This window comes from Rhinatrema bivittatum, chromosome 18 (genome assembly GCF_901001135.1).
Source record: "Rhinatrema bivittatum chromosome 18, aRhiBiv1.1, whole genome shotgun sequence".
NCBI lineage: Eukaryota > Metazoa > Chordata > Amphibia > Gymnophiona > Rhinatrematidae > Rhinatrema > Rhinatrema bivittatum.
Window position 1 is genome coordinate 26844216 of NC_042632.1, and position 13919 is coordinate 26858134.

Here is a 13919-nt window from a genome sequence, read left to right on the forward strand (position 1 = left end):
TATATATATATATATATATATATATATATATATATATATATATATATATAAAATTTGTCTGAGATGTCTCCTGTGTATTAATTCTTTTTTTAATGTGATGTTATTTTCAGATGGAATTCCAATTATAGAGCAAAGATGCTTTTTCCATATGGGCCATATAAAATAGTCACAGTTAAAAATCGTTTTGTTTTGTTTTTTTTAATTAATCACTGATGTTTTGTCATAGCAGAATCCTAGTTCACAGGGGGATTCTGCATATCTGCTTACTGTCAAAAAGAGCACAGTTCAGCTCACATAGTGTATACAGTATCCGATAAATAATATGCGACTCCATTACTGAGCTTTTGTAAAGCAAGGAGTCCTTTCCCTGGAATTCTGTGCTGATGAGAGCCTGAGAGGCACTTAGTGACATGGTGAATTGATCTAGTAAATGAAGCACAGTCCTAATCAGCCTCTTTATGTGCAGCCCTTCAGCATTGACCAACGTTAGTCAATGACCTAAATAAAATTAGGTGACCCGATCTGCTTTTTTAACATCTTGCATATGTATCAAGATGTTACCTTGATACATATGCTATATTATTTATTTATTTATTATTTGTATACTGTTTTTCTATAGACAATCATGGCAGTTATTTATTTTATTTATTTATTTTATTTAAAATTTTTATATACCGACATTCATCCAGGATATCACATCGGTTCACAGTGTAACGCAAACAGACGCCAGGCATGGCGCTTTACATTGAACAAATAAAACATGTTAACATGGGATTAAAACATGGGATTAACAACAAACAACTCATTCATAAAAAAAAACAGTAATTACATTGTAGGTGCTTCAAAAAACTAATTACATTAAAACCTATCATCAAAAATTAACATAAATTTTTGATGATAGGTTTGATGATAGGGGTTATAAAGTTACTTAACTTTATAACCCCTGCTTTCTCACAACATCATGTTCAGCACTCATTCTCTTGAGGTCTTTTTGTTTTTTGTTTTAATTTTCTTTTTTAATTGCTCATTTCATATTTTCATACACCAGTACAAATAGCCATGTTTTAAATTCTTTCTTAAACAGTCTATTATTTTTCTCTATACATAATTCGCATAGCATAGAAAAACATAATTTTGGCCCAGCTATTGAGAGAGTTCTTTCTCTAACCTTGCTTAAGTGTGCAGACTGTAAAGATGGACTCTGTAGTAGTCCCTTGTTTGCCTTTATCTCATTGTGCCTCTCCAGATGTTACCCTAATACTTGCTTTTTTAATGAATTTAATTACGGCGATCATACTTTATCTAATTTTGCATGTCAATGTAGTGCAGAAATATTGATGTAATTTCAAACTTTGCTTCCAATTCACTTTAAGCTGTTTAGTTAGAAAAGCATGTAATAAATGATGCTGATGATACATCTGTTAAAATGTTTTCCTTTACAAATGCTTGGTCTCCATTCAAGTGCATGCAGAAATGACAATGAATAAGGCCATGGGACTAAAAAAAAGTTTAAAATTTAAATGTGTTGACTGTACCTCTTGCAGATCTTTTCAGTTTGTCCTTCAAAATGAGGGCAGTTCCCAGATACAGAAGGAAAATGGGTATGGGACATGAGAAAGGCAGGCAACTACATACCCTTTAACCTCAGTAGAAAACAAGCAAAACGTTGGAACCCATACTAAAGAAAGTGTGTAGCAACTTCAAATAAGTAAGCTGTAGGGCATCAGGCGAAATGGTTCCACAAAGGGAAGACCAAGTGAGGCAAACTAATTGATTTCTTCAATGAGATGACAAAAGTAGTGGATCAGGGAGATGCAATATGGGTTGCTGGATGAGATGGCAATATGATAGAATATCAATTGGTGCTAAATACCTTTTTCTAGTGAAATTGCTGAGGAACTTGAGGAAATACATTCTAACAGTTTCTATACTGCTGCATATCACACCCATGACACATCAGCAAATGGCTTTATACATGCTCTATTGGATTATTACATGGGGGGATCCTTGAAATTGGATTAAGCATGGGGCCACAGTACAAGGAATAGCCTATCTGTGGAGGTGGTAGAGACCAGCAATGCAATGGAATTTAAATATGCTTTGGATAGATAGTGAGGGAAGGAATAGGATTTTAGGATGAAGAGCCTGAATAAATGGCATGGGAAGAGGACATAGGGATGGTGTTGGTTTAAGTATGAAAATTTATATGCTCATTTATCCAAAGTGGTTGAAAACAGGGATGTGCATTCACGACTCTATTCGTTTCAGCGGTACATGCATATCTCATGAATGGATAGTAGACATGCAAATCTGATGGTATGCACATATGTGGGAGGCCACCTACATATGCACATATTATCAGTTTTGCATGCCTACTATCCATTCTTGAGATATGTGTGTACTGCTGAAATGAATTGAACAACTAGGGGTAGATTTAAAAAAAAAAGCGCGATCACGTACTTTTGTTTGCGCAGCAGGCGCAAACAAAAGTACGCTGGATTTTATAAGATACGCGCATAGCCGCGCGTATCCTCTAAAATCCTGGATCGGCGCGCGCAAGGCTGCCGATTTTGGGCAGCCGGCGCGCGCCAAGCCGCGCAGCCTGCCTCCATTCCCTCCGAGGCCGCTCCGAAATCGGAGCAGCCTCGGAGGGAACTCTCTTTTGCCCTCCCCTCACCATCCCCTCCCTTCCCCTACCTAACCCCCCCCCCCCCCCCGGCCCTATCTAAACCCCCCCTACCTTTATCCATGGATTTACGTCTCCCGGAGGGAGTCGTAAATCCATGCGCGCCAGCGGGCTGCTGGCGTGCCAAGACCCAACCCGGGGGCGGTTCTGGAGGGCGTAGCCACACCCCCGGGCCTGCCCCCGAAATGCCGTGTCCCGCCCCCAAAACGCAGCGTCATTCGGCCCCGCCCCCGACATGCCCCCTTCCAAAAACCCCGGGACCTACGCGCATCCCGGGGTTCTGCGCACGCTGGCGGCCTATGGAAAATAGGTGCGCCAGCGCGCAAGGCCCTGCTCGCGTAAATCCGGGCGGATTTACGCGAGCAGGGCTTTTAAAATCCGCCCGCCAATGCACATCCTTAAAAAAAAACTGGGTGGGCCAATTGGTCCTTATTTGCTGTTATAAAGTGTTAATATGTTATCATGTATATTATAAACTATGCCAAATTATAGCAGAGGATACCTTAGGAGGGAATGAATGGTTTCTATGCATAAAAATAGCATATATGTGCAAAAGAATCATGTATGCACGTATATCCTATTTTATAAACATAGAGTGTGTGTGTATGTTGGACTTCTCGCATACATTTTACTGGGGGGAAATGAGGTGGTCTAGATGAAGGGATCAGAAGTATGCATGGTAAATAAATGACGACAAATAAATAAATAAACAAATAGTTGCTATTTTGCAAGAGGTATACATGTATACACTACCAAAACCTGTTGCTATACTTTTACAACTGCTAATTGATTTGCACAACTGAAAGCAGACTTGTCTTTTGTTACATAGTTCTTGGGTGGGATGTCTGGAAGAATTGGGGAGGATTCAGCGTGAAGTGCTAGAGTCTTGAACTGGAGGAGATATTGCTGAACTAGTGAATCCATGTGCTTGTGTACACTTTTCTCTGTGTTTAATTCTGAGTGTTTATTTGTACAGCGTTACATTTCTTTTGGATGTAAAATATGCACATAAGTTTATAATATGGTTAATAGGTGAGACTCACCTGCAAGGAGCCCGCACTCCCTTGCGGGTACGGGCGCCCCTCCCGGTCTATTTCCCCGAGGCTAAATAAAGCTCCAGCATCATAGCCCCGCCCAGGGCTGTGTAACGAGAGGGGAGCGACGCCGGCACGGGAGGATGACGTTGCAGGCCCCTTAAAGGGCCGCGAACGCCCGGGAGGCGATCCCTTTTTTGGATCCCTCCCGACGGAAACCCACCCCCCACCCTGCAATTGGAAGCTAATAAAATACAGGAGCAGTCAGGCTGTTGAAATGATAATATTAACAGGTACAACTTTGTTTAACATGTTTATGTAGGTAGTAGGTAGAAAACCTATGTTTAGTTAATCACTTAACCATTGTATAATGTTTGGAGGACATTGCCGCAGCTTGGAGAGAGGGCGGTGACCCAGGCCGGTTGGGGCCTTTGGCAAGTGGGTGCCGGTGGTATCACAAGATGGCTGGGTAGCCAATTAGCACTGGGGGAAGCACAAAAGGTGACGGCGTGGAAGGTGCCGATGGACGTGGCCCCCTTTGCTTGAGGACAAGGCGGGGGGGGCCAAGGATTACTGCTGCCTTGCTTGGTCCCTATGGCGGGCAGCGATGGTCACAGATTACTGGCCCAAGAAGGTTTATGATATGATGTGTAAATAAAAGCTGCGGCCTTATTCTACCAACATCAGTTTCGGTGTGGTTTCATATGATACCAAGAATATGGGTGACACAAGGTTGTTTAAAGTATAAGGGTCACGTGACAGCCAAAGCAAGTCAGAGTGACGACTGCTAGTGTTAAAGAAAGTATGTGGATTCTTGCATTGGGAATAAAGGTATACAATAAAATTAGCTTTCAGAGCTACTAGCATTCATCTCTGCACATTGACATACATGTACAAATGCTATACACTGGATAGGTGGACAAATTGGGCTCTTAAAGTTTAACCAGTAATGCAAGTGCTATGTGTTGAACTATGAAGATGAAAGAACATAAGACTTGCCATGCTGGGTCAAACCAATGTCCATCGAGCCCAGAATCTAGTGGCCAAACCAGGTCACAAATACCTGGCAGGATCCCAAGAGATAGATAGATTCCAAGCTGCTTATCCCAAGAATAAGCAGTGGATTTCTGCAACTCTACCTTATTAATGGTTAATGGATTTTTCCTCCAGGAACTTGTCCATGCTACGCTAATAGATTTCACCACATCCTCTGGCAACAAATTCAGAGCTTAATTATGCATTGAGTAAAAAAAATATTAGCTTTAAATGTATTACCTAGTAACTTTATTGTATGTCCCCTGGTCTTTGTACTTTTCAAAAGAATAAACAACTGATTAATGCTTACTCGTTCCATTCCACTCATTATTTTATAGACCTCTGTCATATCTCCCCCTCAACCGTCTCTTCTCCTGGCTGAAGAGTCCTAACCTTTAGCCTTTTTTCATAGGGGAATTGTTCCATCCCCTTTATCATTTTTGTTAGCCTTCTCTGTACCTTTTCTAATTCTGCTTTATCTTTCTTGAGATGTGGTGACCAGAACTACACACAATATTCAAGATGAGGTCGCACCATGGAGTGATTTATGATATTCTCTGTTTTATTCTCCATTCCTTTCCTAATAATCCCTGCATTCTATTTGCTTTCTTGGCTGCTGCTGCACACTGAGCAGAACATGTCAATGTATTTTCAACAATGACACCTAGATCCTTTTCCTGAATAGTCTCCTAATGTGGAACCTTGCATTAAAGCAGCTATAATTTGGGTTGATCTTCTCTAAGTGCATCATTTTGCACTTGTCCACATTAAATTTCATTTGCCATTTGCATGCCCAGTCTCCCAGTTTTGCAATGTCTTCTTGCAATTTCTCACAATCCTCTTGTGATATAACAACTTTGAATAATTGTGTGTCATCTGCAAATTTGATCACCTCACTTGTTGTTCTCATCTCCAGGTGATTTATAAATATATTAAAATCTAGATACACTATATCAACTGTCTTACCTTTATCCTCATGTTTATGACCTCAAAAATTTGTAGCAAATTTGTGAAACTTCACTTCCCTTGGCTAAATCCATGTTGGCTTTTTCCCATTCAACTATGCTTATCTATATATTAACTTAACCCAGAAAAAACCTATAGAATGTAGGATGACATTGTTGGTGCTTTCCCGTGTGAAAGAAAAGATATAGAAAATAAGCAGAAACAACTTTTTTTTTGTTGGCTACTAATGTGTGGAACATGACAAAAATGAGAAATGGTCCTGGTTTGCTAAATGTGAAGGGAATTGCATTGTATTGTTGATGAAATATAAATGGATCAAAAGACAATTGTCTTCTAGGGCCTGGTAATAGAAACGTCTAAAGCAATACAGAGTAAAACCAGCAGCCCCAACTAAATGAGATGTATTACTGTGATGCTAACCTTTCTAATGAGATTTTGTAAACACACAAGGCTTTATTCAAAAAAGGACTTTTCCTATGCCTATGGAAACAATTCTATATTTAGTAATATCCCAATACGCTGATAAATTTGGTAAGATATCACAGACAATTTACTTAAATTATTTTGTAAAAGAATCAACATACATATTCTTTAAGCTAATAAGAAGCAAACAAATTGGGCCGGACTTTCAAAAGGCTACGCGTGCAAATCCGATCATACGCGCGCCGGGCCTTTTGAAAATAGGCCCGGCGATGTGCATAAAGCCCCGGGATGCACGTAAGTCAGGGCTTGCAAAAAGGGAGGGGGTGGGGCCAGAGGCTCCAGGCACAGCGGCCATTTGCTGCTGTGCTGGGGATCGCGCGCCGGCAGTTGGTCGGCGCGCGCAACTTACTTCAGCCCCACGGCTGAAGCAAGTTTTGGAATAAAAGAAAAAAAAAGAAAAAGGTAGGGGGGAAAGGGCGGGGAAGGGAAGGTGGGTTGGGGGTAGGGAAGTTCCCTCCGAGGCCACTCTGATTTCGGATTTTATAACATGCGAAATCTCCCGATTTTATAACATGTGCTAGCCTGCGCACACATGTTATAAAATCACATTTCCATGTATGCATGCCGAGTAGTGCGCGCACATGGACTCTCTCGCGCTGGTTTGAAAATCTACCCCATTGTGTAATAGCATAGTTACTGCACAGTACACTTCATCATGTGGCAAATTTAAATAGTGGGCATTATTTTGACCAAGAGAGACTTATATAATATTGAGGGAAAACTATATAAATTGGGCTATCACAGACCCTCAAGGTTAGTGCTCCAGGAGTAAGAGGAAAGCTACTGGATGCAAGTATAGAGGGATGGGTATGTGTGATAGGAGTGAAAAGATGAGGAGTTTAATTAGTTTGTCATGTGTTGTTTTGTTCTGGTATAGTTCTTTACTATTTTATTTCTTGGCTTGCCTTTCTCTGTTGGACTACCAGAATATGTGAAAGTATGACTTCCACTGACTTCCATTTGTAATTTGTGGTCTTTTATTCTGTATTTGGTGAAGGCCAGATCTGAATGTGTGACTGAGGTGAGTTATTTTACTAGTAGGTACAGATTTGTATCAGTCTTTGATGCGTTTTCTCATTCTCCATAGGACCTGCATGGGTGCTGCTCTTCTGCCTTTTGATAGGAAGGGCTATTGCTGTTTTTTGGAATTAGTGTTGCAATGGTATGGAAGGTTTGCTACACATGTGCTGAATGGGGGTTTTTTTTTCCCAGATTTTATATTTTTCAATGCGCCTGGTAATAAGGGAGTTTGTGTTTCTGTTGATGAGACAGCGCCGGAATCAGAATATCTTTTTTTATATAACGAGTTGTATTTGAAATATCTTAATTCTGCTCTACATCCATTGTTTAGGGGTAGGGGGAGGGATGGGGGCGGGGTTCCTGTGGATGCAGAATATATGTTTACATTCAGCCCCGTGATGGTCAAGTGTTCAGCATGTCACGCCTGTAAGCACTATGTGCCAGGTGTGTCCCAATAGAAAAGAGGTTGAGAACCACTGCCCTAAGAGATGCATTTTTAAAAAGGTATTGAGTGCTCTATTTTTCTTAAGTTTTCACTGGCTAAATTAAGACCATTTTGCAGCTGGAATCTAGTCAGCTAGGTTGGAAGGAAAATTTTATCATGTATTTATTTATTTATTTGACACTTTTATATACCGACATTAATGGTAACATCATAACTCTAGTGAAACAAAATCTATATTTAGGACAGCCAAGATGGTGCTAAAAATTAACACTAGCTGGCTCGGTTCTCCCCCAACCTGATCCTACTTCCAAAAAGTTCACTTTTTGAGCAGCTAAACTTAGCTATCCATTGAAACTAGATTTAGCCAATCAGCAGGGGAGGGTTATTTTATACCTCAACAATGTGTGTATGTGTTTGTATGTTTATATTTTTTGTATATTAAAATCAGTTGTTAATGCAATTCTAATACCCGATTTACTAAAAGTCCGATGGTAACGTGTGTGTGACCACCAGTGGTAATACATTAGCATTAACATCCTTTAGTAAACACTCCTGCCAAATTTGGAAAGATATCACAGGTGACCTTTCAAATTTTGCATGTCTGTTAAATATGGTCTTTAACATTTGCTTTACTAAATTAATGTTATGCAGATGCTAGCACTGCTCAAATGGCCATGTTAAAGAAAGCATGGTTATTTCAGCACTGCTGCAATGTAGCCTTAGCACAGGGGCTCTCTCTAACTCCCATTGAGAATTCCCTTTCCAAATGCCCCTTTTCTGAAGACCTTTCCCGTTCATATGCCCCCACGTACCAGGAGAAGAGCCTCATACTTGCTGCCTGACTGCTTTCCATATGGATCCTCAGCACTGCCTTCTAATCTATAGCCTTGTTCTTTCACCTATATAGTGCAAAACTAAGTGTGCGCATCCTTTCATGTTTAGAGCAAGCAGCTTTAGTAAATATTGAATGTAAATTGGCCTAATTGTAATTTCACAGGAAAGTAAATAGCAACTTAAAGGAACATGGCTGGATTTCTACAAGATTGAATCCTCTGAGCTCTCGTGGCCCTTCATGTGTTGTATTCAAACATTTGCATTGAGGAAACGAATGAAAGGATGCTTTTTGCAAAATTCATCATTTATTGATTTCAACAAAGATAGCTTTATCTTTACATTTTCCATTGTTCTTAATGGACAGATCATTTTGCTAAAAAAAAAAAAATGGTGTCAGGCCCAAGATTTGCTCTGATTACCAAGTACATACATTTCAATTTGTCCCAAGAATGGTGATCATGTAGAAACAGCAATCAAATTATGCCCTTACTAGAATAGACATGTCCCACTATATGTTTATCCTATTCTCAGCTTCCTCTAATTCATTATTTTACCTACAGTGTGAGCCCATTTCTATGCTTTTTTGCAGTAGGAAAATAGTGGAAGCAACACTGACTACTGAAATTTGTCAACAAATGATTAATGGTTTTGTTTTCTGCTAATTAGGCCAGTCATGTTCAAACACCTTGTAAGCAGAACTGGCATCTCAGACACCAGTGGAAGGAAATAAAACCGTATACAGCTTTTCAAAGGTTATTAAGCTTCCTCTGCTTTGCCAAAAAAAAAAATTAAAACCTGCATCTTCAATAAAGTCATATTTACTATCTCTTTCAGTTTAAAGTAATTAGGCTAGCTTTTGTTCAGTTTGAATATCTACATAAAACTGAAATTATCCTGTCATCTCTTTGTTGCAATACATTTTAAAATGCATCATTATAATCTTTAGCATAGTGCAAGTCCTGGGCTATTAAAATACTTTTTTCTGGCAATTATAACAATACTTAATTTCCTTTAAATGTGTTCGTGCGACACATTCCAATTCACCTTGTAAAAACTAGTCTACTCTTCAAGTCCGAAATGTAATTTGTCCTTCATTATCTTTGTCTCAGTGAATCAGAATTACTACTGAATGTCCTAATATGTTGCCTTTCTGTTTCTAGATGGCTATACCACCGATGACATTGAGTTCTACTGGCGCGGAGGGGATAATGCGGTGACAGGAGTGGATCGAATTGAATTACCACAGTTCTCCATTGTGGACTACAAGCTGCTGTCCAAGAATGTGGTTTTCTCCACTGGTATGTTAGTGATTACACAGTAAATATATTTATTTTATTTATTAAATGCAGTAAATTGATTGGACAGACAATATCTTGCTCTAGAAAATATTACTCTCTATATTGTCATATTTATTTATTTTTGGCTTTTCTATACTTGATGAAGTAATTGGTGTTTAAGAGGAGACCGATTGGGATACTGAGCCTCAAATGAAAATCCTGCATCGTGTTCTGCATCGCTTTATATCAGTCTTCACTTCTTCTCGTGTCTTTACCACAATTAGATGTTTTTGTCAGATCTGTGCACAGGCGATTGCTCTTCCTACTGCTGCATTAAATTCCTCCCTTGCACAGGTCTCTCCAGAGAGTCAGCAAATAAACAAGAGCTTCCTGTTCTTAGACTTTGCATGTGTTCATAACATTAGAGCACTCCCATTTGATCAGGTTAGTCTTTGATCTGCCAGTTGATGTATGCAGGTTAGCCAGGCATTTCTCTGTTGACCAACCTACATTCCACTATAAATATAGTGGAATGATGAGCTGCTGGAAAAAAAGTGGTGGGGGGTGATATTGAGTGGGTGGCTGCATCGTGGCGGTGTGTTTTTGCCTGCCATGGTTGCGGCTGTGCTGCACACTATCCCCCTCGTAGCACCAATGGAAAAGATGTAGGTATTTCTGGCGCTACTGCCAGCGATAATGTCTGAAACATCACCCACAGCGCTACCAGCTGCTTACTTTCCTAAACCCTGTCTAAACCCCACCCAAACTCCTCCCCTTTTCCTCATTTAAATTTTCAATTTGCAATGTGGTAATTATTGCGATTTGAAGAATGACCCTGTAGATTAGTATTTCTGGAAACATCCTTCTAGGGTTTGGGATCTATTTCAATGCATCTAATTGCATGCAGTTTTAATTGCATAACCTCACTCTTGTCTTGAGAGCTGCCAGAATCCATAGGCACAACATTCGTCATAAAAATTCCTAAGTAATTGGGTTATTCTTGAATATCCCTTATAGTGAATGCCTTTGGTCTTCCATTTGCTGTAATCTTTTAGGGATGTGCATTAATTTGAAATGGTTGGGTAAAGCACAATAAATGAGTCCTATGTGTTTCATTCGTGGACCTCCAAAAGAAATGGAAGGGGTCCCACAAATGAAACAAAAAATATGTGTCTTGTTTGTTTCCCATTCAAGTCTATGGCCCATTGAAGTCTATGGCTGTATACTGCTAAGCAAAATGGTAACTATAGCAACTACTCTTGCCTGTGTGACCTCACAGCCTTGTCAGAGCTGAGGCAGCACAAGCTGGCAAGGAGACAAGCCAGAGGACACATCATGGTGCAGCATCTTTTAAATAACATATAGCAGCTATCTGTATCAAGTGATGGTGAGTTGCTCCTGCTGTAAAGTTTGAGCACATGCAAGGAACAGTCTGTATTTCCTCATTATCTGTTGGCAGAGAAACACGTGTTTGTAGAAGCTCTTACAGTGTTAAAAAACAAACACTTAGAAAACTGTTGGATTTAGCACTGGTAAAGGGCTGCTTCTGATCTCCCCTGTGCTGCAGTGTTCTCACTGACAATGCCAAAAGACAGGGGCAGTGCACTGGGAGAGGTTTCAGGGTAGGAGACAGAGTGGAGATTGTAGCAGTGCTGGTGCTTTTTTTTTTTTTTTTTGTTCCTTCTGTCTGGACCAGTGGTTCTTAACCCTGTTCTGGGGACCCCCCCAGCCAGTCGGGTTTTCAGGATATCCACAATGAATATGCATGAGAGAAAATTTGCATGTTATGGAGGCAGTGTATGCAAATTTTCTCTCATGCATATTCATTGTGGATATCCTGAAAACCCGACTGGCTGGGGGGGTCCCCACCCCAGGACAGGGTTGAGAACCACTGGTCTGGACCATAGTGAGGGTAGTACACTAAGAGACTGAAAAGAAGAAGGGCCTTGCCAGGCTGCCATTCTTTTGAGTTCTGTTTAACTAATTTTTTCCCCTGTGTGGAGTCAAGTCATCACTAAGGGCTAAATTTTCAAAATGCTACGTGCGTAAATCCCCAATGCCAAGGCAAACGCTGTTTTGATTTTGCCTGATTTCACTCCTGCCATGTTTAGGCAGCAGACATGTGATAATAAGATAGGTAGGCAGCTATCAAACAGCATGAGAAAATAAATTAAATCAAGATTTGTCGGAATGAATGGTTCAAGTGGCCATCTCTCAGTAGCATACAAGACCCACAGGAACTGGTTCTTTTCAACATTTTCGTTAGCAACATAGCGTAAGGAGTGTTGGGAAAGATTTCTCTTTTTGCCAATGATGCCAAAATCTGCAACAAGAAAGACAGCCAGGAAGGTGTGGAAAACATGAGGATGGTAGGGATGTGCATTTAATTAAAAGGAGAATATCATAATGCCTCTGTATCTCTTCAATGTGTGACTTTATCTTGAGTACTGTGTGCAGTTCTGGTCACCATATCTCAAAAAAGATGTAGCAGAATTAGGAAAGATACAGAGAAGAGCAACCAAAATGATAAAGGGGATGGAACAATTCCCCTATGAAGAAAGACCAAAGAAGTCAGGATTCATGAACTTGAAAAAGAAATGGCTAAGGGGAGATACGATAGAGGTCTATAAAATAATGAGTGGAATGAAACAAGTAAATGTTAATCAGCTGTTTGCTCTTTTGAAAAGTACAAAGACCAGGAGAGACACAGAGAAGTAGAGATGTGCATCGTTTTTTGTGTTCGTGTCGTTCTTCGTTTTTCGGCCGCCATGGAAAATGTCATTTTTTTCCGGTTCGGGTCTTTTTTTTCGTGAAAAATCGATTTTTAGTTAGTGCGCGCTAACTCCCAGTTAGTGCGCGCTAACTCCTGTTAGCGCGCACTAACAAAAACCGTTAGATTTTGTTAGTTTTTGTTAGTTTTTGTTAGTGCGCACTAACAGGGAGTTAGCGCGCACTGACTCCCGTTAGTGCGCACTAATCGGAAAAACGAATTTTTGCGAAAAAACAGGAAAATCCTGAAACATGCCAAATTGGACAATTTCGTTGCAATTTTCCAATTCAGCAAAAACGAATGCACATCTCTAGAAGTTACTAGGTAATACATTTAAAACTAATAGGAGAAAATATTTTTTTACTCAACACATAATTAAGCTCTGGAATTTGTTGCCAGAGGATGTGGTGAAATCTATTAGTATAGCTGCATTTAAAAAGGTTTGGACAAGTGCCTGGAGGAAAAATCCATTAACCATTATTAAGGTAGAGTTGCAGAAATCCATTTATTATTCTTGGGCTAAGCAGCTTGGAATCTATCTCCCCTTGGGATCTTGCTAGGTATTTGTGACCTGGATTGGCCACTGCTGGAAACAGGATACTGGATTTGGACTTTTGGTCAGACCCAATATGGCAAGTCTTACGTTGTTATGACATAGATGATATCAACAATATTGTCTATGAGGCGTCTTGTCATTTTCAAAATGAAATGATAGAAAAAAATACACAAAATTTTGTGTTTTTTCTTCTGTTGTTATAAAGCCGAATTTTAAAAGCCTGATGCGCGCATCAATTAGGTGATGCATGATTATGTCAGGCCAGTGCACGCCAAGCAGATTTTAAAAGCTGCCTCTTATACACACGTACATGCCACTGCATGCACAAATAAAAAGTTTCCAAAATGGGCAGAGCATGGACGTGGTCTGGGCAGGGCATAGGCATTGCTGGATTTTAACATGCAATTTGCTCATAAATACTTAGGCGCATTGGCACGCACCAGGATCCCCTGCCACATAACTTTTCTTCTGCTATGGGTGATGTGTAAGTTATAAAACAAAACAAAAAAAATTGGCAGATCAGTGGGGTTTTAAAGGTTGTTGCTAATGGGGGGAAGAGAGGCTATTAAACTATGGGAGTTTGGAAGATCTATCCTTTAACTGGGCAAACTGGGAACAAACTGGGGAAACTGGCAATGGTGTCGGCATGCATGCCTTTTAAAATCCCCTTACTTATGTAGTTGAAGCAGCAATTGCACAGACAGGTGTGTGTGTCCTCTCAAAATTGAGCACATGTGCGCATGGTCAGGCTATTTTATAATATGCGCCCCTATACGCACGTAGATTATAAAATAACCACATCCCTGAACATGG

At 40.1% G+C, this 13919-nt stretch overlaps 1 protein-coding gene across 5 annotated transcripts in view; it reads left to right on the top strand.

Annotated features, from left to right (window-relative positions):
• The window catches only part of GABRB2 (gamma-aminobutyric acid type A receptor beta2 subunit), a 416036-nt gene that overhangs the window by 370912 nt on the left and 31205 nt on the right, over window positions 1–13919 (top strand). For all 5 annotated transcript variants that reach the window (XR_003853453.1, XM_029583899.1, XM_029583898.1 and 2 more), the window contains one exon: window positions 9664–9801. Coding sequence is in view for 4 of the 5 variants with exons in the window: in XM_029583899.1 (XP_029439759.1) it covers window positions 9664–9801 (138 nt within the window). In the remaining variant the exon portion in view is untranslated. The remainder of the gene's footprint in view (window positions 1–9663; window positions 9802–13919) is intronic.